The 27,474-nt window shown below is 43.5% G+C and overlaps 1 protein-coding gene across 1 annotated transcript in view; it reads right to left on the bottom strand.

Moving 5' to 3' along the window:
• TTK (TTK protein kinase) overlaps positions 1 to 27,474 on the bottom strand; it is a 77,134-nt gene that overhangs the window by 9,319 nt on the left and 40,341 nt on the right. Inside the window, exons 10-17 of the mRNA XM_068281536.1 lie at positions 22,939 to 23,056; positions 21,128 to 21,303; positions 16,352 to 16,482; positions 7,754 to 7,874; positions 7,357 to 7,449; positions 3,961 to 4,118; positions 3,726 to 3,877; positions 621 to 745 (exon numbers count right to left, since the gene is read on the bottom strand). Of these exons, the coding sequence (XP_068137637.1) occupies positions 621 to 745; positions 3,726 to 3,877; positions 3,961 to 4,118; positions 7,357 to 7,449; positions 7,754 to 7,874; positions 16,352 to 16,482; positions 21,128 to 21,303; positions 22,939 to 23,056 (1,074 nt within the window). The remainder of the gene's footprint in view (positions 1 to 620; positions 746 to 3,725; positions 3,878 to 3,960; positions 4,119 to 7,356; positions 7,450 to 7,753; positions 7,875 to 16,351; positions 16,483 to 21,127; positions 21,304 to 22,938; positions 23,057 to 27,474) is intronic.

Below are 27,474 nucleotides of genomic sequence, written 5' to 3'. Positions count from 1 at the left end.
CTTTTAGTTCACACTACATTTATACTTGGGCAGCATAGATAGGAATAAAATAAAGACGCTGTATATAAGAACAGTTTAGACAGCCTGGATTTGCCAGTACCATGCAATAATGTAAAACTAATTACACCGAAAGCACGAAATACAAGAAGCTAGAAACTGAAATGAGGAATCCTTTGACTTAAAGTGAACCCAAGCCGAAGCTCAGGTCCAAAATCAGATACTTACCCTGAAAAGAGGGAAGGCTCAGGATCCTATTAAGGCTTCCTTCGGTGTATGGAAGCCCCCACTGCTGAGCGCGACCCCACCTTCACATCGGGGCCGCACAGCGCCTCTTCCTGGCTCAGTCCGCTATTGCGTGGCCCCGATGTGATTAACAACAATGCCTTGTCACTAATCTCCAAGGTGGGGGGGCGGGGGGGGGGGGGGGGCGGGGAGCACGCTCAGGGATGGGGAACTACGGAGTAGAGAGATAAGCCTCAATAGATCCTGAAGCTTCCCTCTCAATGTATTTGATTTTGTACCCGCGCTTCAGCTTGGGTAAACTTTAATAAGTAAAAAATAAAAGTTGAACATAGTACAGCACATAAAAATATCATGTATTGGCTGTAGGAACTCATTACCTGAGAATCTTTAACTATACTGGTTACATCAGGTTGTATCTGGTTTGCAATTCCAAAGTCTATCAGCTTAAGCATTCCATCAACTATTAAGAAATTTGCAGGCTTCAAGTCGCTGTGAACAATACCTAAAATAAAGTTGCAGAACTAGATTAGACTTAATAAATAAACTCAGGTTTCTGTCCAATGCAGATAAATGACAGACTTGAAAAGGCAATGAAGGAGCAGAGCTGTAATCACGATTTCCATACATGCACCGTATGCTTAACTCCATAAGACGCACCCCCCCCCCCCCCAAAAAAAAGAGAGTGGTCGAAAAATTTAAAGCTGTGTAGTTGGAGCAATTTTTGGGTACCTGCAGTCGGATGTTTCATAAACTGAGGAGCTGGAGTTGGATGATTTCTGCTCTTCTGTCCCCGTCCACACCAACTGAAAAGCTAAACCACAACAGCCATGCCCCCCCCCCCCCCCCCCCCCCCCATCAATCACAAGAGAATAAAAAGAAAGCCCGGAGAGTGATGCGTCCTCTCTAATACTACCGCAGGCCAGGCTGCTGCAAAGAAAACAGAAAAATGCCTCCAGAAGCAGGCAGGGATACAGGCAATCATTGGTACTTGTGACGTTACCAGTAAGTATAAGGAGAGGCATTTGAAAGTAGATTTTTAATAATCATCAGCTTTCTATGTTGTCACTAAGGATGGTCAATGCGGTGCAAATCTTTCCATGCTCATACAGAATTATGCAAATTTTGTATGCAAATGTAAGCAGCTTGAAAATTGAATAATTAAATACTGGCAAGGCTGCATTCAATTGGTGCATTTTTAAGCTGCATACATTTGCATAATCCTATATGAACTTGGAAAGATTTACATTTCACTAATCCTTTCATAGTTGTCACTAAAACAAGAAAGTGAGAGGCGCACTGACTGAAATTATATAAAAAAAATTTGAATGGACACTTTCAGATGCTACTAAAAAGTACAGGATATATTATCCAATTAGAGAAATATCATCTTGTTTTCTGTTACTGATGACTTGGTCTCAATCCTGAGGAATAATGAGAGATATCGAGACCCCTCTATAGTGCAGTATGTCAAAGCCAAAGGGGGTATGACAAGAAGTATATAGATTTTATATGCACAAATGCTGGTTACCGAACAAGCAACCACTTTTCAGACAAGAGGGTAGGCCTGAACGATTTTAGGAAAAAATGGAATTGAGCGATTTCTGTCCAAAATTACGATTTCGATTAGATTCACGATTTCCTTCAAATCAAGCTTTGTTCCCCCCTTTGTGCCTGTCCCCCCTCTGTCCCTGTCTCTCATTGTGCCCCCGTTGCCTCTTCATGCCTCCTCTGGGTCTCTCTCTTGCCTCCTTTGTGTCTCTGTGCCCACTGTTTCTCTCTGTACCCCCTCTGTGTCTCTCTTTGTGCCCCTTCTGTGTCTCCTGTGTCTCTCTCTGTGCCCACGCTGTCTCTCTCTGTGCCTCCTCTGTTACCCAAGTTGCATCAGTTCTGGACATAGCTTCAAGCAAGAGTCCAGCGATGCCCGTCTATCCACTTTACCTCCTGCAGGCTCTATTGCACGGCATACTTCCTGTATATCATGTGACATACAGGAACCCAAAGTTTTGCCAAGCACAAGAGGCGTCAGAGGGCAATAGAGGATGGAAGGTATGTCCAACACTGCGGGCACTGGGACTTTGGGAAAGTTTGAAGGCGCTTCTTCAAACTTCCTCTTGTGGAAATGACGTGATCGCGATATTCGCCGCTTTGACGATTCTGAAATTGTGATCTTGGTGATCGCGATTTCGATTTAAATTCGATTTATCTTTTAGGCCTACAAGAGGGGAACCAATATCCGCCCCCTCAAGGGTTTAAGAGGTCGCTCTCTGTAGACAAGAAAAGGAGGAAATGGGGGTATACCCTCCACTGATGGTGGACTTGAGATAATATAAACCGCAGGAACAGAGGTGCCAAAAAGGGTAAAACTTAAAAGACAACTTAAATGAGAAGAATATGGAGGCTGCCATATTTATTTCCTTTTAAGCAATACCAGTTGCCTAGCAGCCCTGCAATAGTGTCTGAATTACACCAGAAACAAGCATGCAGCTAATCTTTTCAGATCGGACAATGCCAGAAACACCTGATATGCATATGCTTGGTCACGGTCTATGGCTACAAATATTATGCTGGGCATACATGGTGCAATTCTGCTCGTCCGCGTGGATCGATTCCCGCTTGTCCCCGCGGGCAGTTCCTTATCAGCCGCTCGTTTCTTCCATTGTCCGACTGCGGAGACCAAGCGCGGAATCGATCCACCGCAGTGATCGGACAGGTTGAATATTATCAATCAAGCCATCAGCAGCTCGAAAGATAACAACTGGCGCGCCGTGTATGCCCAGCATTAGAGGCAGAGGATCAACAGGACAGCCAGGCAACTGGTGTTGCTTAAAAAGAAATGAATGTGGAAGCCCCCATATCTTTCTTGTTTCAGTTGTCCTATAAATGTTAATTTAAAAAGATAAAAACAAGGGGAAGTAACACTTACATCCCCATTGAAGTCAGTAAGAGATCATAAAAAGGCGCCATGCTTGCTACAAGCCAGTAATCAGCTGCTCCTGCTTTTATTGCTCGAAGAAGTGGACTGCAACCAAACATGTTGCAACCTTTGGAGCATTTACTGAACATTTGCTTTGATAATATCTTACTGACTTCAATGAGGAGGCAAGTGTTACTTTGCCTTGTATATTTAAAAAAAGATGAAAAACATGTTTTACCCTTTCTGGCGCCTCTGTTTCTGCTGTTTACATCGGTCTCAATCCTGGATGTGAAAAACTCTCCAACTAAATGAATGGAAGAAGCCAGCCAGAGAGGCTTCCTAATCCCCTGAGATAATTTCTTGAGTGTAATCATTTTCAGGGAAATTTCAGTCAAAATAGGAGATTCCCCTGTCAAAGAGGATGAACACTTCCTCCACATGGTTATTCTGGAGTTATACTGTTAGGATGGAATCTGCAGGAAACAAGAATATTTCTGCACGTATGCCCTAAAAAAACCCTACAGCAACCAGACGCATGTGAGTTGTCAGGAGCCAAGAGATTACTTACCATGTTGATGTATTGTGTGAACAGCTTCTAACATGTTCTTCCAGTAGCTCTTCCTCTCCCATGGGTTAACAGTCTTCTTCTTCCTCAGCCATGTATTCAGGTCAAGATTTCCACATTCCATAACCATATAGATGTGCTGTGCTGTGATTTCACTGCAAGTAAACAGTGAAAATCTAGCAGGACTTTCACAAATAAAACAGAAATACAATATCGACATACACTGGATTATACTTACTAGTCATATAGTCGGATTATCTTATCACTATGCTGTTGAAGTTTATTTAAATGTGATATTTCATTCTGATAACTCTCGATAGTCTGTTGGTCAGCTTCTTCTAGGTTCACATACTTTATGGCGTATAACTGCTTTTTTTCATCCATAACCTGGAAGACCTACAAAGTAACACACAAAACTATAAAAGATGCTATCAAATACAAACACCACTGTTTATCACGTTGCATTTAATAAATACTATGCCTTCCTTAAAAACAAACCTAAAGCGAAAAAAAACCCCAAAAACTTATGATATAATGAACTGTATGTGTAGTACGGATAATGAATAGAACATTAGAAGCAAAGAACAGTCTCATATTTTGATTTTCAGTTTTATAGGTTTTTTGGTGTGTTTTTTTTAATAACATTGCATCATCCTGTCATATTTGCAGTTTACAAAGCACAATGTGTTTCAAGACAAAAAATAACGAACTTTTTAATTTCCCTGCAGTACAACCTTATCTCAAACAGCCAAGAAACATTGAGAGGCAACTTAAGTGCTTCAGAAAACAGGACTGTTTTCGACCCAAATTTGGTTGTGGAGCTCAGAGAAGTTCTTTTTGCATAGATAGCAATTAAAGTTCCTTAACTCTTCCTGCACTGGAAAACAACATGAGACTTTTTTCTTTGCTACAAATGTTCTATTTCTCAGCTGTACTACACAAACAATTCATTATCTCATAAGGTTCTGCTTTAGGTTTGTTTTAAAGGACAACCGAGGTGACATGTGACATGATGAGATAGACATGTGTATGTATAGTGCCAAGCACACAAATAACTATGCTGTGTACCTTTTTTCCTTTCTCTGCCTGAAAGAGTTAAACATCAGGTATGGAAGTTACAGTTTCTATCTGGGTCAGACTATAGCATAACCCTCACTGATAAGTAATTAAAGCCATAAAACTTTCCCATCTGTGCTTCCTGGAGCAGGAAAGAGATAAAGAGGGTCAATAATTCATAGATTTGAGCTCTAGCATACTTTAACCACTTCAGCCTTCAGTCATTTTCACTTTATGCATCCGAGCAATTTTCACCTCCCATTAATTCGCCTATAACTTTATCACTACTTATCACAATGAACTGATCTATATCTTGTTTTTTCCGCCACCAATTAGGCTTTCTTTGGGTGGTACATTTTGCTAAGAGCCACTTTACTGTAAATGCATTTTAACAGGAAAAATAAGAAAAAATCATTTCTCAGTTTTCAGCCATTATAGTTTTAAAAGAATACATGCCTCCATAATTAAAACTCACGTATTGTATTTTCCCATATGTCCCGGTTATTACACCGTTAAAATTATGTCCCTATCACAATGTATGACGACAATATTTTATTTGGAAATAAAGGAGCATTTTTTGCGTTTTGCATCTATCACTATTTTAAATTTAAAATAAATAATTTCCAACATGTCCGATCTCCTCCGATCGATATTGTGCAGTAATGATCTCAAAATCGATCCAATTATCAATCGAAAGCATATCGAACATGCTGGATATTGTCGATTCTACCCATCAATCTGCCGGGAAGTTGCACATTGTGTATCAGGCATAAGACCTTGTACATATGAGCCAGTATTCACTCTTTCATTGACTCATTTTTAGATTTATTTTCAATTCGAGAAGTAGAAACTATTTCCCTGATCGATTGTAACATCTGACCAAAGTTTCACACGTGTTTCATTTCCCCCCTCCAATGATGCAAAAATTGATTGAAACTCTGAAAACATTTCTTGGGAATATAAGTCGAGAAGTTAATCTATCCACACCATCTACACCATCCAATCATTTAAAAGATTCTACAGATAATTCTGCCACTTCCAATCGGATTTTATAAAAAAAATAAAAAAAAAGTGAAATTTGATTTTCTGGTACAAGTGATTTTTTTGTTTTATTAAATTGCTGTAGAATTCAATCTTTTTATTGCATAGTTTGTAGCCACCTGAACTGATACAAACTATCAGACTACACATGCATGATCAAAGTTGGCTGAGCCAGCCGATAACAGCCTCAGCACACAATCCAGTGTGTGTACAGCGGCCGGCAACGAGCGACTGCAGCTTTACCAGCAATCCACAAGCTGTATCGACAGCAGTTTGTTTTGCCACGACATTATGTGTGCGCCGCTCCATGGGCCCTCTGCCTCCCTGCATAGCAACAGAGCGCACAGTCAGCCTACAGGATGGTTGCTGAACAACTGGACATGGTGGCAATCAGTGCAAGAAATATCCAGGCACAGGCGCAGCCCTGCGCCTGACAATTGCAATCAGCGCTTGCTTAAAGAGAACCTGTAACGAAAAAAAGTTCCCCTGGGGGGTACTCTCCTAGGGAGGGTGAAGCCTCAGGGACCCAATGAGGCTTCCACCTCCCCTGTAGCTGCAGGCAGTCCAGCGCTGGCTCCCCTGAAGTGTCCCGGAATCCTCCCTCGACAAGGCTGACCAGCGCTGATTTATTTACCCCTCCTGGCTCCAACGAGGGCGCTGTTGCGGCTCTCCGCACGGAGATAGGCGAAAATAGCCGATCTCTGTCGGGTCCGCTCTACCACGCAGGAGACTTGTGTCTGGTGCAGCAGAGCTGCCCAACAGCGATGGGCTATTTCCACCTATCTCTGAGTGGAGAGTCGATACTACTCCTGCGCTGGAGCCGGGAAGGTAAATATTTACATCCCTGCTGTTCTGGGAGCTTTTTCGCCACCGCCGTGGGACACAGGAGGACGGGGGAAGCCACAATAGGATCCTGAGGGTTTCCCCACACGAGGTGAGTACCCCCCCCCCCCCCCCAGGGAAGGATTTTCGTTACAGGTTTTCTTTAAGCACTGTACCCCGATCGCTCGAGAATCACAACAAAATGCTGCAGGCAACACATTTCGGGAATGAATCGCAGAATGCCCGTTAATAGCAGAATGCCCGCAATCGGCAGCAATCGTGGCAGTAAGATCACTGCCAGTAATAATTGTGCTAGCACTTTGGCGATTAGTGGGAATCACCTGCTAATCACTGTAGTGAGAATGGGCCCTAAAAACTGTTTTACACTGCAAATGCGTTTGTGACCTGCGATTCAAAAAAGCGCATCAAGTTTGTAATCCTATGACTGCTAGATGTAGCATTTTTATAGTGAGTGTGTTAAGTGTAAAGAAATGCTGTAAAAAAAAAAAAAATCAAAATTAAAACTATTGACACAGAAAAAGCAAAATTGCTGAGAAATGCTAGCAAAGAAAAAAAAAAGCACAACAAAGCTGCTTAGTAATAGTGTTTGGCGATTTTCAGTGTAAGACAGCCCAGATGCATATTTTTCTATCCAAAAAGTTCTAAGAGAAAAACGTCTAATTAGCATGCTGTAAAACAGTAATTGATTTGTTACCTTGCTAGAGCCACCTGTGCCGATTTGTTTTAAAACTACATACGTTCTTCTTTTGACTACAATGCAGTCATTTGATGCAACCGACTGAGTACTCTAAAAAATAAAAATAAAAAAAATAAACAGCATTAGCGAGTAATATAGAATCTAAGGGTGCTCATGGTCACTCAGTACATAAATATATATCATTGCCAAGTTCACAACACTACCAATTTTGCTTGATCTGTGAAACCTAAAAAATGTTGCAGAGCTTTTACAACCTGCTTATGTGTATGCTGTTCTGTCATTTTAAAATCCAATAATTTACATCACAAACTGGCCATCTACAGAGCTCACAATTAATATTCCTGTCTCACTCTAGAACCAATTGTTTAGTTGAACCATTAAAAAAACCAATTACCGGAAAAGTGCTATGTGGCAAAATGGAACTGGCTGGGGTATGTGGGAGCTGGTAAATAGGAAGCCCGTTACATGGAGTTGAAAATGAAGATAGTGGGTTTTTCACCACAGGAGTCCTGAAACTAAAAGGAAAAAAAAAAATCATGAATTCAGAAATTGCAGAGCTTTCCACAATATTGGTGATACTTGCACACAATAAGTGACATATAAACACATTTCAAGTCCAGTTAAACTCTGAACTAGGTGAATTTTAATAATCAGATTAATAATTGAATACAAAACAGTTAAACTGTACAAGAAATATGGTGGACAGAATACTTTACCATGAGACATATTGGGTACTTATCCGTTAGCCGGGCGCATCCGGCAGGTGGCGCTGTTGTAGCGAATTTTATTCATGCTTAGTTAACGTAGTGCTGTGTGAATGGAAGCGCGGCAGGTGGCGCTAATTACATTGATACGGGACGTAACAATAACAGTGTTAATGGGAACTAATATGTATTTCAAGTGGCCGGAACTGTCACTTAATGCAATTAAAATGAAAATGGTGGCAATTTAACAGATGAAGCCGCCGCCTTCGTCTGTTCTTCTTCTCCTCCCCCGTTGCCCTCCTCTCGCTTCTATACAATGCTGGCAGCTGGGGGGGGGGGGGGGGGGGGAGCACACGCGTGTCCCCCCACAGTCGTCCGTCGCAAGAAGACAAGCAGGATACCCTGCCGCGACAAACGACTCTGGGGGGACACGCATGTCCCCGCAGGCTGCCAGCATCGTATAGAAGCGAGAGGAGGGCAAATGGGGATAAGAAGAACAGACAAAGGCGGCGGCTTCATCAGCTAAATTGCCGCCGCCTTCATTTTAATTGCATTAAGTGACAGTTCCGGCCACTTGAAATACATATTAGTTCCCATTAACACCGTTATTGTTACGTGCCATATCAATGTAATTAGCACCACCTGCGGCGCTTCCATTCACACAGCACTACGTTAACTAAGCATGAATGAAATTCGCTACAACAGCGCCACCTGCCAGATGCGCCCGGCTAACGGATAAGTACCCAAATTTGTGTGCTAGGTTAACAAAGTTTGTTTTCCGCCCTCTGTAGATTTTGCTGGTATGTGGGTCAAACAGGGTGACCAGGTAACGCCCAAAGATTAACAACAGGGGTCAGACTACACTTCCCAGCATCATACAGTGTTCCCCAACCCTGTCCTCAAGGCCCACCAACAGTGCATGCTTTGTGGAAATCCACAGAGGTAGCTGATCAGCTCTGCTGCAACACTAATTACATCACCTGTGCATGTTTGTGGTTTCCTGCAAAACATGCATTGTTGATGGGCCTTGGGGAAGTCAGATGTAGAATACATGGCTAATGTTGCAAAGAGCGATGGCAGAGCCGGTGACAAGGATGAAACTTAATAACTCAGAATTTTATTTTCTTTAGCGGCACAGTTCACCCCCCACCTCATCCATATTTAGGTTTATGCATAAGGAGACAGGACCTCCTGTGCAGGTAACTTGAAGTTCACAAAAGTATAATCTCACTTTCTTTATAGGAATTCAGCAAACTGGAATGGGCTCAGCCCTCTATGAATAGGTGTAATGTTGCAGACAATCACTGCTACAAAATACTTTTGACTTTGAAAATTAAATGCTAAACATGCATACTTGTAGAATGTAACTGTCAATTTTGGGTTTAGTTGGACTTATCAATTCCGATTACATATATGCAGTTGTATAGCCTATTTGTTTCATGAAGCCTGTAGGTGGTGAATGTTTGGGAGTAGATTTGGTAGGTTATAAAGGGACCTAGTAAGTTATTAGTGTATACTGTGCCCCAGTGTTTATATTAGCACACTTGCAGCATCCATGGTGCATACATCCATTTACTTTCCTTTTCCCTTCTTTGTATCTGTTCAGGGCATCTGCAGTTTTTTGGGCTGTATAGAAGTGTCTGGGTCACCAGATACACCTGCATATGTGTATTTTAAAATGAATAAGTTATCCCAGAGCAGGAGAGGAGGGACTGGTCAGTGCCGTGCTGGCCTATAAATGAACTGCATGGATGGGTGTCAAAAACCACCTGACACAGCCAGGAGTAGCAAGCGACTCTCTTTGTGGGATAGTCTATAGAGGATGAATTAGGAGCATGCTTGTGGAATTGGAACGGACAATACAATTTAACATTTACTTGGTGTGGAGGGACAGTGGATCTACTAGTAAGTGCACTTAAAGGGAGCCTGAAGCAAGAAGTATATGGAGGCTGCCATATTTCCTTTTAAACAATTCCAGTTGCCTGGCAGCTCTGCAGATCTCTTTGGCTGCAGTAGTGTCTGAATCACACCAGAAACAAGCATGCAGTTAATCTTGTCAACTTTGACAAACATGTCATAAACACTTGATCTGCTGCATGCTTGTTGAGGGTCTATGGCTAAAAGTATTAGAGGCAGGACACTTCAGATGTCCTTTAAGTGGGTTAGAATGGGCTAAAATGTTTGATCGTGTCATTTTGATGGCTGTATTGGCTACATGCACCTTTCAGTGTACCTGAGGAGACCCCCTGGTAAAAAAAAGACACTGAGTTACTTACCGGTAACGTCTTTTCCAGGAGTCGGAAGGACAGCAACCCAAGTGAGAGATTACCCTTCCACCTACTATTGGACAGGAAGAGGTTAAACCATGATCCCAGGCAGGATATATAACCCTGCTCTCTCAAACATACCTCAGTAATAACAAAGATACCATATATACTGCTTCAAAAACCTTTATTCATAATACAATAACCCACCAGGGCGGGTAGTAAGGGTGCTGTCCTTCCGACTCCTGGAAAAGACGTTACCGGTAAGTAACTCAGTGTCTTTCCCAGGGTCGTCTCCAGGACAGCAACCCAAGTGAGAATTAAAGATTACACATATTTAGGGCGGGATAACAGCATGAAGTACCCTTCTCCCAAAGGACAAATCTGATTTAGAATCTAAATCCAGTTTATAATGCTTAACAAAAGTACTCTTACTAGACCAGGTAGCAGCCCTGCAAATTTGGTCAATCGAAACTCCAGCCCTCTCCGCCCATGAGGCAGAAACAGATCGAGTTGAGTGAGCTCTAATAAGACTAGGCACTTCCTTGCCCTGAGACTGATACGCCAAAATGATAGCTTGTCTAATCCATCTAGCGATGGTAGCCTTTGAAGCCTGACTCCCTCTATTCATTCCTGAAAAAAGTACAAACAAAGCCTGCGATCTCCTCCAGGGCTTGGTAACTTCCAGATACCTGAGAACACAACGTCTAACATCAAGACAGTGTAAACGTCTTTCTTTGTCATTTGCTGGATCGCTACAAAAAGATGGCAAAAAAATCTCCTGAGACCTGTGGAAACGAGAACAAACTTTTGGCAAAAAAGCTGTATCTAGTTTAAGAGTTATTCTGTCCTCAGCAATGATACAGTAAGGCTCAGCAATGGACAAGGCCTGAATCTCCCCCACCCGTCTTGCCGACGAGATGGCCAGCAAAAAGGCAGTCTTTAAAGTCAATAACTTTTCAGAAATCTCCTCTAGAGGCTCAAAAGGTGCATCCATGAAGGCTTGCAGGACCAGATTCAAATCCCAGGGAGGCACCTGGGTCCTTACCAAAGGCTTAATTCTGTGAACAGCTCTGAAGAAACGAATAAAAAACTCGTCCTCTGCTAGTCTTTTCTGTAAAAAAACACTGAGAGCAGAAGTCTGCACCTTCAAGGTACTAGCACTCAGTCCTTTTTTAAGACCAGACTGAAGAAACTCCAAGGCAGAATAGGTCTCATCTCTGTTCTTCCCATTCTCCATACACCAATTATTGTAAGTACGCCAAGCCTTGAGGTAGATTTTCCTTGTAACCATCTTTCTGCTTTGTAACAAAGTGTCTGTCAGTTCTTTAGAAAACCCCTTACCTCTCAGGAGTTCCCCCTCAGCATCCAGGCTGAAAGATGTAACATTTTTACCTGTGGGTGGCAGACTGGACCCTGGAGCAACAAGTCCTGGCGGTCCGGCAGTAGGATTGGATCCGCTACAGCTAGCTTCTTCAGTAGTGAAAACCATGATCTCTTTGGCCAGAATGGAACGATCACTATTGCCATCGATCCGTCCCGACTGATCTTGTTGAGAGCCCTGGAAATGAGATTGAAAGGAAGGAAAACATATAGAAGAGGGAAATTCCAACTGAGGGAGAAGGCGTCCACCGCCCAAGGCTTGTCGTTTGGACACAGGGAACAAAACATCCGACATTTGGCATTCTGTCTGCTTGCAAAAAGATCTATAGTCGGCATTCCCCACAAAGACACAATTTCCTGAAAAACTTCCTGATTTAGGGACCAACTGTCCTGGTTCAGTTCTGACCTGCTGAGAAAATCTGCCACTTGATTCAACGTGCCCCTCAGATGCACCGCCTTTAGAGAAGCTAAGTTCTTTTCTGCCCAAACAAGGATCCTTTCTGTTCTCATCATAACTGTCCTGCTCCTTGTACCCCCCTGGTGATTTAGGTAGGCTACCACTGTACTGTTGTCTGATCTGACAGTCACATGTTCAAACCTTATCTGATCCTGAAAGTGCAACAAGGCCTTCCTCACTGCTTCCAGCTCCCTGATGTTGGAATGGGCTAGACTCAACGCACTGCTCCAGGCCCCCTGAATCGGAGCCCCGTCCATATGGGCACCCCAACTGCTGGCATCTGTAGTGATAACCTTCTGGATTGGAAAGTCCCACAGGCAACCCCTTGTCAGCTGACCTGGCTCCAACCACCATTGAAGTACAGTCTTTAAATAATATGGGATGAACACCTTTTTGTCCAGATTTCTGATTTTCCTGTTCCAAACCTGCAGAATCCAAAGTTGAAGCTGTCTGGAATGCAGTTGGCCCCACTGGACAGCCGGGAATGAGGATGTCATAAGTCCTAGTAAGGACATAGCGCCCCTTATGGAGATGGTAGAAGCTTCCTGAAAGGAGAAAACACTTGTTAGTAATGAGTCCTTTTTAGATGAAGGTAGATAAACTCTCTGATCTACAGTGTTAATATCAAAGCCTAAGAACAAAATAGACTGTGAAGGCACCAAGGTTGATTTCTTCCAGTTAATAATCCAACCCAGGGATTCAAGCACCCTCACTGAGGTTTGAATCCTGGTAGCAACCGCCATAGCGGAGTCTCCCCAGAAAAAACAGATCGTCAAGGTAGGCAATGACCTGCACATCGTTCAGTCTCAGATAGGCTAACACCTCAGTCATAGTCTTAGTAAAGAGCCAAGGGGCAGAGGATAAACCAAAAGGTAATGCCGTAAACTGGTAATGCCTTACCTCTCCCTGATGATGAACTGCAAACCTCAGGTATGCTTGTGAGTCTAGATGGATGGGGAGATGCAAGTAAGCATCCTGAAGGTCCAGTGAGGCCATGAAGGAATTTCTTTGCAGTAGGTTCAGCACCGAACGGACGTTGTCCATTTTGAACTTTCTGTACTTGATGGACTTGTTGAGAAGCTTCAGATTGAGAATAAGCCTGTAATTGCCTTGTTGTTTCTGGACTAGAAAGATTGGAGAGTAAAACCCCCTTCCTTCTTGGCAGCGAGGAACTTGCCTTATGACTCTTTTCTCCAATAGATCTGACACCGCATCCTGCAGAGCTGAAGACATTCTTTGTGATGGAGGAAGTAACGTCAGGAAGAACCTGGCCGGAGGCACCTCTGTAAACTCTAGTCTGTAACCCTCTAAAACGATCTTTAACAACCATTCGTTGTGAAACAGGGACTGCCAGTTCTCGAAGAAGTGTGCCAGTCTTCCCCCCACTGGAATCCTGGCGTCATTGCTTCTTGGGTTGATTAGTGGAGTTATGCAAGAAGGAGGAGGGCTTCCCCTTCTGATCCTTTTGCGGCCTCCACTGTTTTCTACCAGACCTGTAGTTTGAATCTTGACCTCCTGATGATCGAAAGGACCGCTTAAACCTAAACACTTTCTTTTTATCCGGGAAGTTCTTCTTGCTGTCCGCTGTCCTATCCAGTGTTTCATCCAATTTTGTGCCAAACAACAGGGCCCCTTCACATGGCACCCCACATAACTTCACCTTTGATGATGTGTCTCCATTCCATGTTCTGACCCATATTCCTCTACGTGCTGAGTTTGCCAGGGCCGCTGTTCTTGCTGTTAACCGGACCGAATCATCTGCAGCATCACAAAGATAATTTACAGCATGAAATATATTGGAAAATGATTTCAAGATGACTTCCCTTGAAGAACCTCCTGCTATATGCATTTCTAGTTGTTCTAACCAGATTTTTAGTGACCTTGAAAAAGCAGTAGAAGCTATGCCTGGCAAGAAATTTAGAGTAGCTGACTCCCATGTTCTTCTAAGGAGATTGTCTACTTTCTTATCCAGAGGATCTTTTAACACCCCAAAGTCCTCAAACTGAAGAGCTGACCTACGGGAAACTCTTGATAACGCTGGATCCAATTTGGGAACCGTACCCCAATGCTTCTGATCGTCAGGTTTAAAAGGATATCTCCTACCCATAGATCTGGGCCAAAAAGCTCTCTTCTCAGGAAACTCCCACTCTCTCAATCATCCCTTTTAAGGAATTGTGAACAGGAATAAAACTCCTTTTGCCTTCTGATAAACTCTGATACATTTTATCTAAAGTGGATAGATTATGCTCCTCCTCTTTAATGTTCATGGTTGCATACATAGCACTCAGTAGACTGTTCATATTTTCAGTAGCGAAAGCAAATTTCTGCACTTTTGCTCCTTCCATAGGTTTATCCTCCTCCACTTCAGAGTCTGACATTTCTTCTAAGGAAGAGATCTCACCCTCTGAAAGTTCAACATCAGAATTTTCAGTATGATGCCTTCTTCTAACCGGCTGCATCCCCTGCATAGGTAGAACCGACACAGCTGGAGAAACTGCGACTGATATGGGCCCTGATGCCCTATTAGGAGACCCCTGATTAGGATCCATTGCGACAGAAGTACTGAGAGCAGCCGAAGTAGAAGGATAAACAGGAGGCTCCTTAAAAGACTGTAGAGTAGATTCCATTTCTGATTTCATCCAGCCCATAAGGTCTTTGAATACAGAAGGGGATTCTTCTTTAACTACTTGCTGAATACAAGATTGACACAGAGGCTTACTGGCCGACTGAGGCAATTTAGCAGCACAAAGAACACATTTCTTTTTATCCCTCTTCTGCTCAGCCACTGATGCTGATAAGGAAGTAGCAGGAGTAGCCACAGAGTCTCCGGCAGAACGAGACTGACTCTGACCACCTTTTTTGGTTTCCTTCACCTTAGCCTTGTCAGTTTTAGGCTGAAAAACAAGATGGTAGACAAGGAAACCAATGAGACTACTATCCCCAACATCCAGCCTATATACACATATGACCAATACATGTGGGTATACATTACAGCACATACCACCGCCCCAACGTCAGGTGTGCTTTCCGCCGACTCCATGCTGGCTTCCAACAAACAGTCAAGCCACAGGAGATGTTTAAAAAGACCTGGGATGTGCGCATGATAAAGTGTCCCCCTGGAAACCACTACTAACCTTATGGTTCCTGGAACACCAGTGCGCATCCACTCCCCGGTATCCGGCACTGAAGGGGTTAACCCTTTTCCCCTCGTGGCCACAACGCCAATCCGGCTTCCGGTAAGGCAGGTGCGCGTCATCAGACCCTGCTGACCTCAAAGGCTGCCGCTCGCAAATCCCGGACAACTTCCTGACCCAGGCTCCGCCCGTAGGACCTGCCGACGTCATCCGGAGTCATGTGACTCCACTCAGCCAATCACCGCTGAGCCTGCGCGTCTACGCTACTCAAAGCGGCCAACATCATTCACCTTCTGTAACGAGAGGGAGACGGCCGCTCTCCCTAGCTGATCCGCTCTGGCCAGCCTCAGTGGGAGACCCCCGCTCCAGGACCCCGCCATCTGGCGTCAGCCCACAAGCAAAAGACCATGTTCCTCCTCCGTCCGTGGACAGGAATAAAGGTATGTTTGAGAGAGCAGGGTTATATATCCTGCCTGGGATCATGGTTTAACCTCTTCCTGTCCAATAGTAGGTGGAAGGGTAATCTCTCACTTGGGTTGCTGTCCTGGAGACGACCCTGGGAAAATGGATACTTGCATAAGAAGAAGGAAGCATCTGGATACTGTAGTAGAAGCTTCCCATGCCGACCTCTGGACTCTCTTCAAGCATGAGTGTGGCCATACTCTGCCTGCAAGAGAATGGGCGCACCTCTGCAGAGCTACTGTGCAGGTGCAGCTGTGCTCATGCATGTTCAGCATGGCCACATTTGTGCATGAAGAGGTGCGCGGCCCGGATCTAACCAGAGTCTCCCGGCGGCAGGGGCGAGGAGAACACAGGAAGCCTTTGGAAAATTTAGAGGCTTACCTTTTCTCAGGTAAGTATCTCATTTTTGACCAGAGGTGCATCTCAGATTCACTTAAATATGCAGTTACAATGGCAAAAGTGTTTTTAAAAATAGAATGCGTCACATGGCATTTTGTAACATTATGTTTGCAATAGAATTGGCTAATAAAGTTGTCTTGAAGCTGGGGTTAGCCTCCATACATTCATTTTTCTAGAACAAAAAGTTACCAGTTCATAAAATCCTCCTGTGGTTTGGCTGGGGTTCTGCAAAGCAAAACAGGATCACACATTGGTACAGCCACTGGTGGGGTTACTCTTCTGGCTGGAAAAACACTGGGATCAATACTCATTCGTTTGACCTATAAAAAAAAAAAAAAAACAAGAAACAAAACACAAAACACTTTAAGTTGGCTCAAACGGGAAAAAAAACCCTGAAAAATGTGAACAAAGGGACAACAAATAAACAAGTTTAAAATATGGTAAATAAGAAGCATTTTTGCAATAGCATGGCAACGGTGCTCAGAAGTCCCATTGTGCGTTAGATGTGCGGTGCATCCATGCAGTGTAGCATACAGTACAATGAAAGTATGCTTCACTGTCTGTCAACATGCACAATGCCCAATAAACGCATGGCATGCTGTGCGGTACTCTGACTGGACGCACTGTACCTGAGTGAACGTTACAGTAGCAATTTAATTGCAGTGGGATGCAACGATAATGTCCTTTGAAACAGAACGTAATGGATTCAGTGTGAAAGGACTCTTATTCTTGAAATAGAAACATTTTGGGGAAACAGTTGAACAGATGGGTTGGGCTGTCCATCTACATCTCCAGGCATGCATATTATCATTTGATGTATGCAGGACTGTGGAGTCATTACAAAAATAATCAGAATCCAACTCCTCAATCTATGATTCTCCCAACTCCTCTAATTTGCTTATAATCTTGTTGATTGAAAGTATGTAACATAAAAGGCACTTCAACCCTGCCAAAGCTTAGGAATTTTAAAGCTATATTAAGATGGCATCTTAACAAAACAAAGCTCCTTGCCAGGAAACTGACACTACCCTGTTGTGACCTTTCCAGCTTGTCATTGCCAACCTGAATTCCCTGGCACATCATCTGTAGAATAAGATTCCCCAGAGCCCAATATCAGCCGGGTGCTGGCATGTAGTCCTGCCACTTTGCAGAAAAAGCCTCTGCCTTTTCTATATCTGATATAGAGAAGGCCACATCCATTTTCTTCAAGGGGACAAGGCTATGCCCTGGAAACCAGCCGATATAGGGTACCAGTGAACCTTATTAAACAGACAATGGGCCTGATCCAATTCACTGTTTCTCCTTCAGTTTTCTCCTAGGTAAGATCATCAATGAAATTCTTTTTAAGCCACCAGCAAGCAAGAAAATCGTCAAAATAATTTTGACAGTACTTTTCACCAACTTTTTTGGGCACTTTTTAGTATTTAGGTGAGAACAAGGGAGAGGGAGAAGAACGGGGGAAGCGGTGGGCATGACGACTGCTTCCTATAGATGCCTGCCCTATTTTTACAATAGGTTTCAGCTCTGGTATCCTTTAAACTTAGGATATAGCTGCAGAGTAGCTGTTAATAGAAATCAAAGCTAATACTTGGTAAGAGTATATGCAGAGGATTCAGAAGGAACAAATATCAATTAGGCCCCTAGGCAATTTAATTGTGCGTACATAAAAGAGTAATGTGCAGGTATTCTGCAGCAGAATGAGGGGATTCTTCCTTAAAGAGAACCCGAGGCGGGGTTCTGGGAATGAAATCCCCATACAGAGGCTGGGTCTGTCTATAGAACCCAGCCTCTGTTGCTATATAGATCGCCCCCTTGCACTCTACAATACCCCATAAATCACAGCCGCGCTGTGTTTACCTTGCTCCTGTCACTCTCGCCACTCCCCCCGCATCGCTCCGGTCCTGCCTGCGTCCTTTCCCTCCAATCAGCGGCGAGAGAAGGGACGTGGGCGGGACCGGAGCGATGCAGGAGGCGGGGGGAGCGGCGAGTCTAACAGGAGAGAGGAAAACAGCGCGCTCTGACAAGCTGCGTGTCAGCAGCGCGGCTGAGTTTAGGGAGGTATTGCAGAGCGCAGGGGGGGGCTTAAGGGCGAACTATATAGCAACAGAGGCTGGGATCTATAGACAGACCCAGCCTCTGTATGGGGATTTTATTCTCAGAACCCCACCTCGGGTTCTCTATAAAGGGAACCTGAAGCGAGGAACCTTATTTAAAATAAACACGACGCAGCTGCAGATGAATATTACATACTAACCTCACCGTCAGTTACTCGCAGAAGCTCACCATTTTCTTCTTACAGTGATCCCTTCCAGTTCTGACAATATTTTGTCAGAACTGAAATATACCGGTTGCTGTCAGTTATATATCAGCAGCTGTCAGTTACAACTGAATAAGCAAGGTAATGTCCATATTTCCCTATGGCTCAAGTGGGTGATATTACAGTTTAACAGTGTGCTGACCAGGAAGCTGTTAGGGGGTAATGGCCATTTTTAAAATGGAGGACGGAGAAATCCATTGATCACAGTGGACAAATGGGACACAGGAGAGGAGAAAGAGATTGAGGAGTAGACTACACAGGAGGCAAGTATGACCTGTGTATGGTTATTTAGATTTTTTATTTTCAGGTCAGGTTCTCTTTAAAGGAGTTAGGCTAAAATACCCTAAATGAGCATTACTCACCTGGGGCTTTTTCCAGCCCCTTGCAGCCGACTGTCATACGCCGATCGCTTCGCTGCCCGCCGCTGTCCCGGTCTCTGTGCTCGGTATTCAGGCCGACTGCGGTGTCGGCGTTACTGCGGCTGCGCGAAGCGCCGCTCTCAATCATGGCCACGTGGACCGTGGTGAACTGTGCAGGCTGCCCACGTGGCCATGATTGGCAGCAGCGCCTCGCGCAGCCGCAGTAACACCGACCCCGTTGTCGGCCTGAATACCAAGCACAAAGACCGGGACAGTGGCGCGGTCAGCGTAGGACAGTCGGTTGCAAGGGGCTGGAGAAAGCCCCATGTGAGTAATGCTCATTTAGGGTATTTTAGCCTGATAACTCCTTTAATTACACATTCTTCATGCATGATTTGAACCAGGTTTATGGGTGATCGATAACACCTCTGCGTTTAATGTGCACAACAATGTAAGTGGATTCACAACAGCCCTGCAGGGAGTGCATATGTAGAGTGTAGTACTACTATATACCCTAATTTGTAGTCATCAACTCCAAATTTGACAACATAAATACATTGACTTCATGAGTAAAGGGAGTTTGACATTTTTATTTTTTAGTTTAATTAGTTTAAACTTATTGGGAGTCAGATTTGGGGCATTTTTTTTAGAACTCCAATTACAAGTACTCAAATCCGGGTACGACTGACTTCACAGGCCTGGATGTATAGATCATGATAACCTGCAACTGAGGCTATTTTACACAGAGACTGGAACAGACCTGTTAGTGTTAGTGCATGTGTCTGACTTAGATATTGTTGTACTGGTAGACTGTCTCAACATCCATATTACCTGCATCTGCAAAATGGTACCAGTGAGCATAACATGTTAGAATATGAATTGAACTGCAATACTAATATCTAGGATGAGCTCTCCAAGTGTCATTGAAAAATGACACATTTTGGCAGTGAACAATTAAGAATTGCATAATGTTTTCCCAGTCAGACAGATGTTTTAGTAACTTTTTGTGTACCATACAGTTTGGGTTGGTTGTATAGTTGTGTCTGGCTCAATTGTAGCATCAACCAGTTCCATTCATCAGCATCGTCACTAAGCAAGCATTTACAGTATGTGCTGTGTCAGTAATCAGTACATTCTTCTCAGTCTACAGCAGGGTTGTGTTCCAAGAGGGGTTCATGCAATTAAAATTTTGCATCATTACACAATGGTTCACCATTAAGGCCTCGTTCAGACTATACGCGCTGCCGTGCGCATTTTGGCAGCGCGTATAGTGTGCGACACGCAAGAACGGTAGAAGGGCATAGACAGCCCTTCTACCGTTCCCATCATATGCGTGCGCGATTGCGCTATCGCGTACTGCACACATTTTTGGGAATCGCAGCACAGATCCCATTCATTGTAATGAATGGGATCTGCAGCGCATAGGAGCGCACATGGCGTACGATTGGACGCGTTGCGTTCCGATCGCACAGCCATCTGCGCTAAATGATGTGAACGAGGCCTAAAAATCCCAGTAACTGTTATAGACATGTTTCAAGTGCACATCAGTACCGAAAGGATGAATGAAAGTGGACCTTTCTGCAGTCATCAAAGCATTTAGTTCTCCATTCTGCCCAGTGCTGTGTTCTACAAACATTGATGTAATTCAGATCTTGCATACTTGAAACAAATGCCAACTGAATTTGAAGATCATTTCTGTCACCAAATTCCAGCAGCTCACTGATCACACTAAAACTTTAAGTAACACGTTTACATAAATAAAGACACTGAGGGCTGGTGCACACCAAAACCCGCTAGCAGATCCGCAAAATGCTAGCAGATTTTTAAACGCTTTTTTTTATTTTTATGAGGCGTTTTGCTAGCGTTTTGCGGATTGCTGCTGCGGTTTTCAGTATAGTAGATTTCATGTATTGTTACAGTAAAGCTGTTACTGAACAGCTTCTGTAACAAAAACGCCTGCAAAACCGCTCTGAAGTGCCGTTTTTCAGAGCGGTTTGCGTTTTTCCTATACTTAACATTGAGGCAGAAATGCATCCGAAATCCAAAAAATGCCTCACCCAGGCATTTTTCGTTTCTGCAAAACGCCTGCCGCTCTGGTGTGCACCACCCCATTGAGATACATTGACCAAGCAGATCCGCAGCCGCAAGCGGATCTGAAAACGCCCAAAAAGCCGCTCTGTGTGCACCAGCCCTGAGAGACAAGACCATAGCTTCACTTTTGTAAGTTAAACTTGAAGACTCTTTGTATTTCACTAAAACCAATAGTAGGATATACAGATTAGTAATTACCTCTCCCTGAAATACATCACTTGGCTTCTCAGGAACCTTCCATTTCCATTCCATTTCAGAGGTGCTAGGCTTTAGAGGGTTAGGCTGCTTGTGGTCACTCGGGGGATCGAGTTCTTTCTCAGTATTCACAGGGTTGTATGGTGCTGTGGTAGAGTCCGTTTCATCCATATTCACATCTTACAAAAATTAAAAGATAAAGTCAGAAGGGTCCAGTAGATAAAGCTTTTTTTTCCCTTCTTCTAAGTCTGTAAATAGTTTTTTTTCCTTTACTCCCAGAAGCAGTACATCTTAAAGAGACACTAACGAGAAAAACGTCCCCTGGGGGGTACTCACCTCGGGAGGGGGAAGCCTCAGGATCCTAATGAGGCTTCCCCCGTCCTCCTCTGTCCCACGGGGGTCTCGCTGCAGCCCTTCAAAGCCGGCCCGACAAATCCGACAGCCTGTTCAATATTTACCTTTCCAGGCTCCAGCGGGGGTGCTGTTTCGGCTCTTCTGATTAAGATAGGCGGAAATAGCCGATTTCCATCGGGTCCGCTCTACTGCACAGGCGCAGGAGACTTGCGCCTGTGCAGTAGAGCGGCCTGACGGAGATCGGTTATTTCCGCCTATCTCCGTGGGAAGAGCGGATACTGTGCCTGCGCTGGAGCCACTGAGGTAAATATTTACATAGCCGCCGCTCCGGGAGGATTTTCGCCGCCACCGTGGGACCGAGAAGAATGTGGAAGTCTCAATAAGATCCGGAGGCTTTCCCCACCTGAGGTGAGTACCCCCAGGGGATGTTTTTTCATTACAGATTTTCTTTAAAGAGAGAGAGCGAGAGATAGACACCACCAGAATGTATAAATCTATGGATTTAAGAAATGGATCCAAGAATCACACCCTGCCAAGGCCACTATAGAGGCAACTGAAATAAGCTATCTGAACTGGACTTTTTGGAAGCAGACAGCAACATTTGGAAATTTATGCCAGTTGCAAATCCCACTTCTGCGACATTGCTTCCACTGGCAAAAAATAGTCTGCGGAAGAGAAAGAGAGAGTGTGAGAGAGTGAGAAGGGAGCGAGAAAAGCAAAATCTACTTTAACTATGTGTTATTCCTAGCAGCCATCAAGTCCATTGATGGATGGATGGCTCAACTCATCTTGACATAAGTTTGGGGAGCCAGATCCAACTCCGGAATAATAGAAGTGCTTCCTACAACACATAGCTATAAAATTTAAAGCACAAGCTAAAGGCAAGACATTTTTTTTTAGGGCCGCAAGCCCTGAACACATTCATCATTTCAAAGCACCCTTTGTGCTGTAGCTGTATCCTCTGTAGTAACGCTCACACCATTCTGTTTACGCCATAATTTTCTGGTTGATAAAGTACTTCTTTTATACACCTTATACAGTACTTCCATTGTTTTGCCAATACAGTCCCCTCTGTATTAAACTCTGCTTAAAGTTGTCATTTAAATGGATATCCCAATTGAACCCTGAGCGGTTTAAACGTGGCTTTTCCTGCAAATGTTTTACTGGTACCCTGCTCATGATTCTGTTAGTTATCAGGTCAAACACTACTACGGTATAGTATTATCACTAGTTTGCAAATGTGCCCATTTGATACATTTTTTCAAGTAAGTATGGTTACCATGCTTGGAGAAAGGTGCAGCTCCAAAACATATCAATTCTCCATTATCACTTGAAAACTTTTACATCTCACACTTTGGGGAAAAAAACAAACAAAAAGACCACTATTCGTAGCTGCCAGCTGTAGATTCTGTGCAGTAGAAATAGGACAATAAGATCAAAGACACAATGTAATAAATTACCTTCATCTCCTTTGAGAGTCACATTGGTCCTTCTAATAATTACTGATGAAGGTGTACTCATCTCTACACTGTCCTCTGTTAACTGTTGCAGACATGTAGGGCTTAAATTGTGGGCCACCTAGAAAAAAAATGTTTTATTAATCTTTTATTAATATTCCTTTCAAAATTAAAGTATTTTCTTATTATGCTTATTAAAGCCTTTAGGACACACCTCCACTCACTGTGTAAATCAAGTCACAGAAAATAACATACAGCTTTCAGTGTGGCTGGGCTTATACACAATAGTCCATTGTAATTTAAATCTTTTCCTGCCAAGCACGTATTAGGAACGTTATGGCTGGAAAAGGCCCCAACTGCCCAACAACGTACCTAGTAGGTTATTTGGCATTTTGTCCCCAGGGAAGTAGTGGGGAGGGGGGCTGGCATTCCTCCCTCCACATGGGACCCCCGCTGCCTCCCTATAGAGGAGTGTAATTATTCATCCGATTTCTCGCTCCATGCCATGTGTTCCCCACCGGCTTCTATCTTCTTCCTGTTTCACAGTAGGACGTGTGATTACATACATACGTCATACAGAGATCGGGCGGCCAGAAAGGAGACAGCTGCCGGAGGGGACACTGCATAGAGCGAATGATCGGGTGAGTAATCACATGCCGCAGCGCCCTAGCCTTGCACGGGGCCACAGGAGACTGACCCATGTGGAGAGAGGGAGGATGATGTCATCCCCTCCCCGCAGAGGCACCTATATCTGGCTACCAATATTGGCTGAACCTATACCTACTACCTATACTGGGGCAACTTTACCCTGCTACCTATACTGAGGGGGACCTATACCTACTACCTATGCTGGGGCACCTATTCCTGGTTACCTATATACTGGGGAACCTATTCCTGACGACACCTATATTTGGCTACCTCTACTTGCGCACCTATTCCAGGACAGGAATAGTGGGATACCAATACATATCTGGTATGGTTGGATTCAGCAGAATCAGGGCTCTTAAAAACAATAAACATTTTTGTCAGTAAATTTAATTCTTTGACAAAAAAAAAAAAAAAAAAAATTATTTCACTTAACATATTTTACTCAAAAATTTTGTTATTTCTCCAGGAAAAGTATAAAATTGTTTCAGTGTTCAAGCCCAATTCATTATGGGAAAAAATATATATAATATATCCTATTTCATGTAGGTTTTCTTGTCAACTGTGACTTAGCACTCCACTCTCTTCTGATGCACTAAAATTAAAGAAGCCTGTATTGTGTGCTCCACACACTACAAGGAGTGTCATCGCTAACAAGAGAAAAGATACCCGGGAGTGCGTACAATCCTGTGGGAGGACTGGGACGATACTTTTATCGGGAATTGCAAAGTGAAAGTGGTAACCCTGCATCCTCTTGTTTACATTTACATTATTCCTCATTTTCCCCAAGCTGCTTATTTGTACAGTACAAATAATGGAGATTTGCCAGGTCCTGAGAGTTTTACTATACCAGAGTTTATTATAACGAGATTATACTCTACTGTAAATTGTACTATGATAAGGTGGCCATACACATCGATTTGCCATCAGAACCACCAACAGATAGATCTCTTTCTGATCGAATCTGATCAGAGAGGGATCATATGGCTGCCTTTACTGCAAGCAGATGGTGAATCGATTTCAGCATGAAATCAATTCACCATCTGTGGAGCTGTCCCCCCGCCAGCTATACATTACCTGATCTGGCCTGCACTGGTCCCTCGGTCTCCGCTGTCTCATCTCCGCTCTGGGCTCCAAGGCTGCAGCTTCACTGAACTTCCTGACCGGGGAAGTTTAAACAGTAGAGGGCGCTCTACTGTTTAAACTTCCTGCCGGGACAGGAAGTAGCCAGCCGGAACCCAGCGGAGAAGAGACAGTGGAGACCAAGGTATACACGCCGGCCGGATCAGGTAATGTATTGCCGCTGCATTGCGTCGATCGTCGGGCATTTGAACGCCGCTATCGACGCACTCCCGACCTGCCGTTGATCGAGGGACATCTTCCGCACGGACGGAACAACGGGAATCGTCGGGAACGATCGATTTCAGACGGAAATCGATCGTTTGGTCAGCGTTTGCGCGACTATTTCACAGCCGATTCGATCACAGTGATCAAATCGGCTGTATATCGGCAGGAAAAATCGGTAAGTGTATGGGCCCCTATAGAAAGTACAAATTCTGGAAGTGATGGTATGAAGCGTCATATGTCCATCAGCCCATTGGAATATTACTGGAAATGAAAACAACCTGGCCATTGTACAGCAGCAGTAATAGATTAAATGCAGGGACATGGCTTCAGCACTATAGGATGTGCATTCAGCTATGACGATTCTAACACAAAACTTGTAAAATTATAATGAAAGCAGGTACAGAGCCCATCTTCCCCACCATTTAAAGTTTTTTCCCAATCGTAAAGGTATTTGTTTAAAGTAACTGAGAGGTGAGAGGGATATGGAGGTTGCTTTATTTTTTCCCCCTTATTTAACAGTGCAGATTGCCGGTCTGTCTGCCACTAATACTTTAAAGCTACCAACCTAGAATCAGTATGCAGATCAGGTGCTTCAAGTCTGAATACACTAGCCACATGCTTGTTTTGTGTGGGAGATGAAAATGTTAAAGCCAAAAAGATCAGGACAGCCAGGCAACATTGTTTAAGGCCTCGTTCACATGTAAAATCGTAATCGCAAGCATTTTGCTATTTTGTGCGGCTTTGTTTCCCTCCCGGCGCTCCACTGTGCGCTGTATTTTTGGTAAAAGTGCTTTTCTAAGTTTTCCAGAGCAGTTTTGTCATTCACTCCCTGATGCAAGTCAGGAAGTGAACGCTTTCACCCGGAAAAGAACACATACAATGTATTTATTCTAAAAAAAACCGCAATCGCTGCATAAAGCGATTTTGTGAGCGTTTACCGCTCTTCCGATACCTTCCATTATAGCAAAAACGCCCCAAATAAATGGTACAGGCACCACTTTACAGACTGCAAAGAGGATGCAACTGGTGGATATGAACCTTCTCAGAGATTTATTGCACAAGTGTTTTGTGGGAGATTTTGAAAATCGCCTGCGCTGGAAAAAAGGGCAAAAACGCCATTAGTGTGAACGAGCCCTAAGGGAAATAAATAAGTCAGCCTTTACAGCCTCCCTCACTACAAGGTCACGTTAAAGGGAATCTGAAATGAAATGCATATAGAGGCTGCCATTTTTATTTCATTTTAAACAAATACCAGTTGCCTGGTTGGCCTGCTGATCATTCTGGCATCAGTAGTGTCTGAAGCAAACACCTGAAACAAGCTTGCAGCTAATTGTCATATTTTTATCAGAAACATCTATTCTCCATGCTTGTTCAGGGTCTATAGCTAAAATAATTAGAAGCAGAGTATCAGCAGGACTGCTAGGCAACTGGTATTGTTTAAAATTAAATGAAACAGTTAGGCTCCATACCCCTTTAAAGGTTTTACACCTTATAAACCTAAAAATAGCAGTATTCAAAAGAACAAACAAAGTAATTATATATACTGTGTTCAAATGTTGTGAATGGTCATACAAGGTTCACAATACATAAAAACAACCTGAAAACAACAAAAAAATACAATCATCTCTCTAAGAACGTTCCTCCCAGTCCCTGGTCCTCTTCTTTCCTGTGCAGGTCTCTTTTCTTGGCAGTGACTGTCAACTAAAGAGTCTCTACTTTGCAATAGTAACTGCCAGAGTGCCAGGGTCTTGGTGAACACACTGGATGATGCATTTGAAGATTTTTTTTTGCTGAAGGGAGTCAATATGGAAGTGTACTGTGTACCAGCAATATTTTAACCTATTTTGGTTACTGGACGTAGAATCTACGTCCAGGAACCATGCGCGCTACCGCGCGCTCCCACGGCCGATCGCGCGCGTGCACTCCCGGCCGCGGATTCAGTAGCCCAGGAATCAATGTATCGGGCTATGGTGCCCGATTCACTGATTCCTCTCCCCCGCTGAAAAAGCGACAGCTTCTCTCGGAAGCTGTGCTTTTTCTGGCTGTCACCTCCCCCATGCGTCACTCTAAGCGTGTGTTACGCTTAGAGTGACGTCATGTAAACAAACTCATGGCCGCCATCTTGTGGCCAAAAAGTAATACTACAACTGAAAGTAAAAAAAAAAAAAAAAATGAACACACATTTACATTATAAATCTATTGTTTACCCCCCACCCTCCCAAAACTACCCAAATAAAATGTTTACTATAAAAAAAAAACAAAAAAACATTACAATAAAAAAAAACAAACATGTAAATATTTACCTAAGGGTCTAAACTTTTTAAATATCAATGTAAAGATGAAATATTTCTATATTTTTTGTAAATAGTGATAGATGCAAAATGAAAAAAAATGCACCTTTATTTCCAAATAAAATATTGTCGCCATACATTGTGATAGGGACATAATTTTAACGGTGTAATAACCGGGACATGTGGGCAAATACAATAAGTGAGTTTTAATTATGGAGGCATGTATTATTTTAAAACTATAATGGCTGAAAACTGA

Source organism: Hyperolius riggenbachi, chromosome 4 (genome assembly GCF_040937935.1).
Source record: "Hyperolius riggenbachi isolate aHypRig1 chromosome 4, aHypRig1.pri, whole genome shotgun sequence".
Classification (NCBI taxonomy): Eukaryota; Metazoa; Chordata; class Amphibia; order Anura; family Hyperoliidae; genus Hyperolius; species Hyperolius riggenbachi.
Note: the sequence above shows the minus strand (reverse complement) of the source record. Positions and strands in the feature narration are given on the sequence as shown.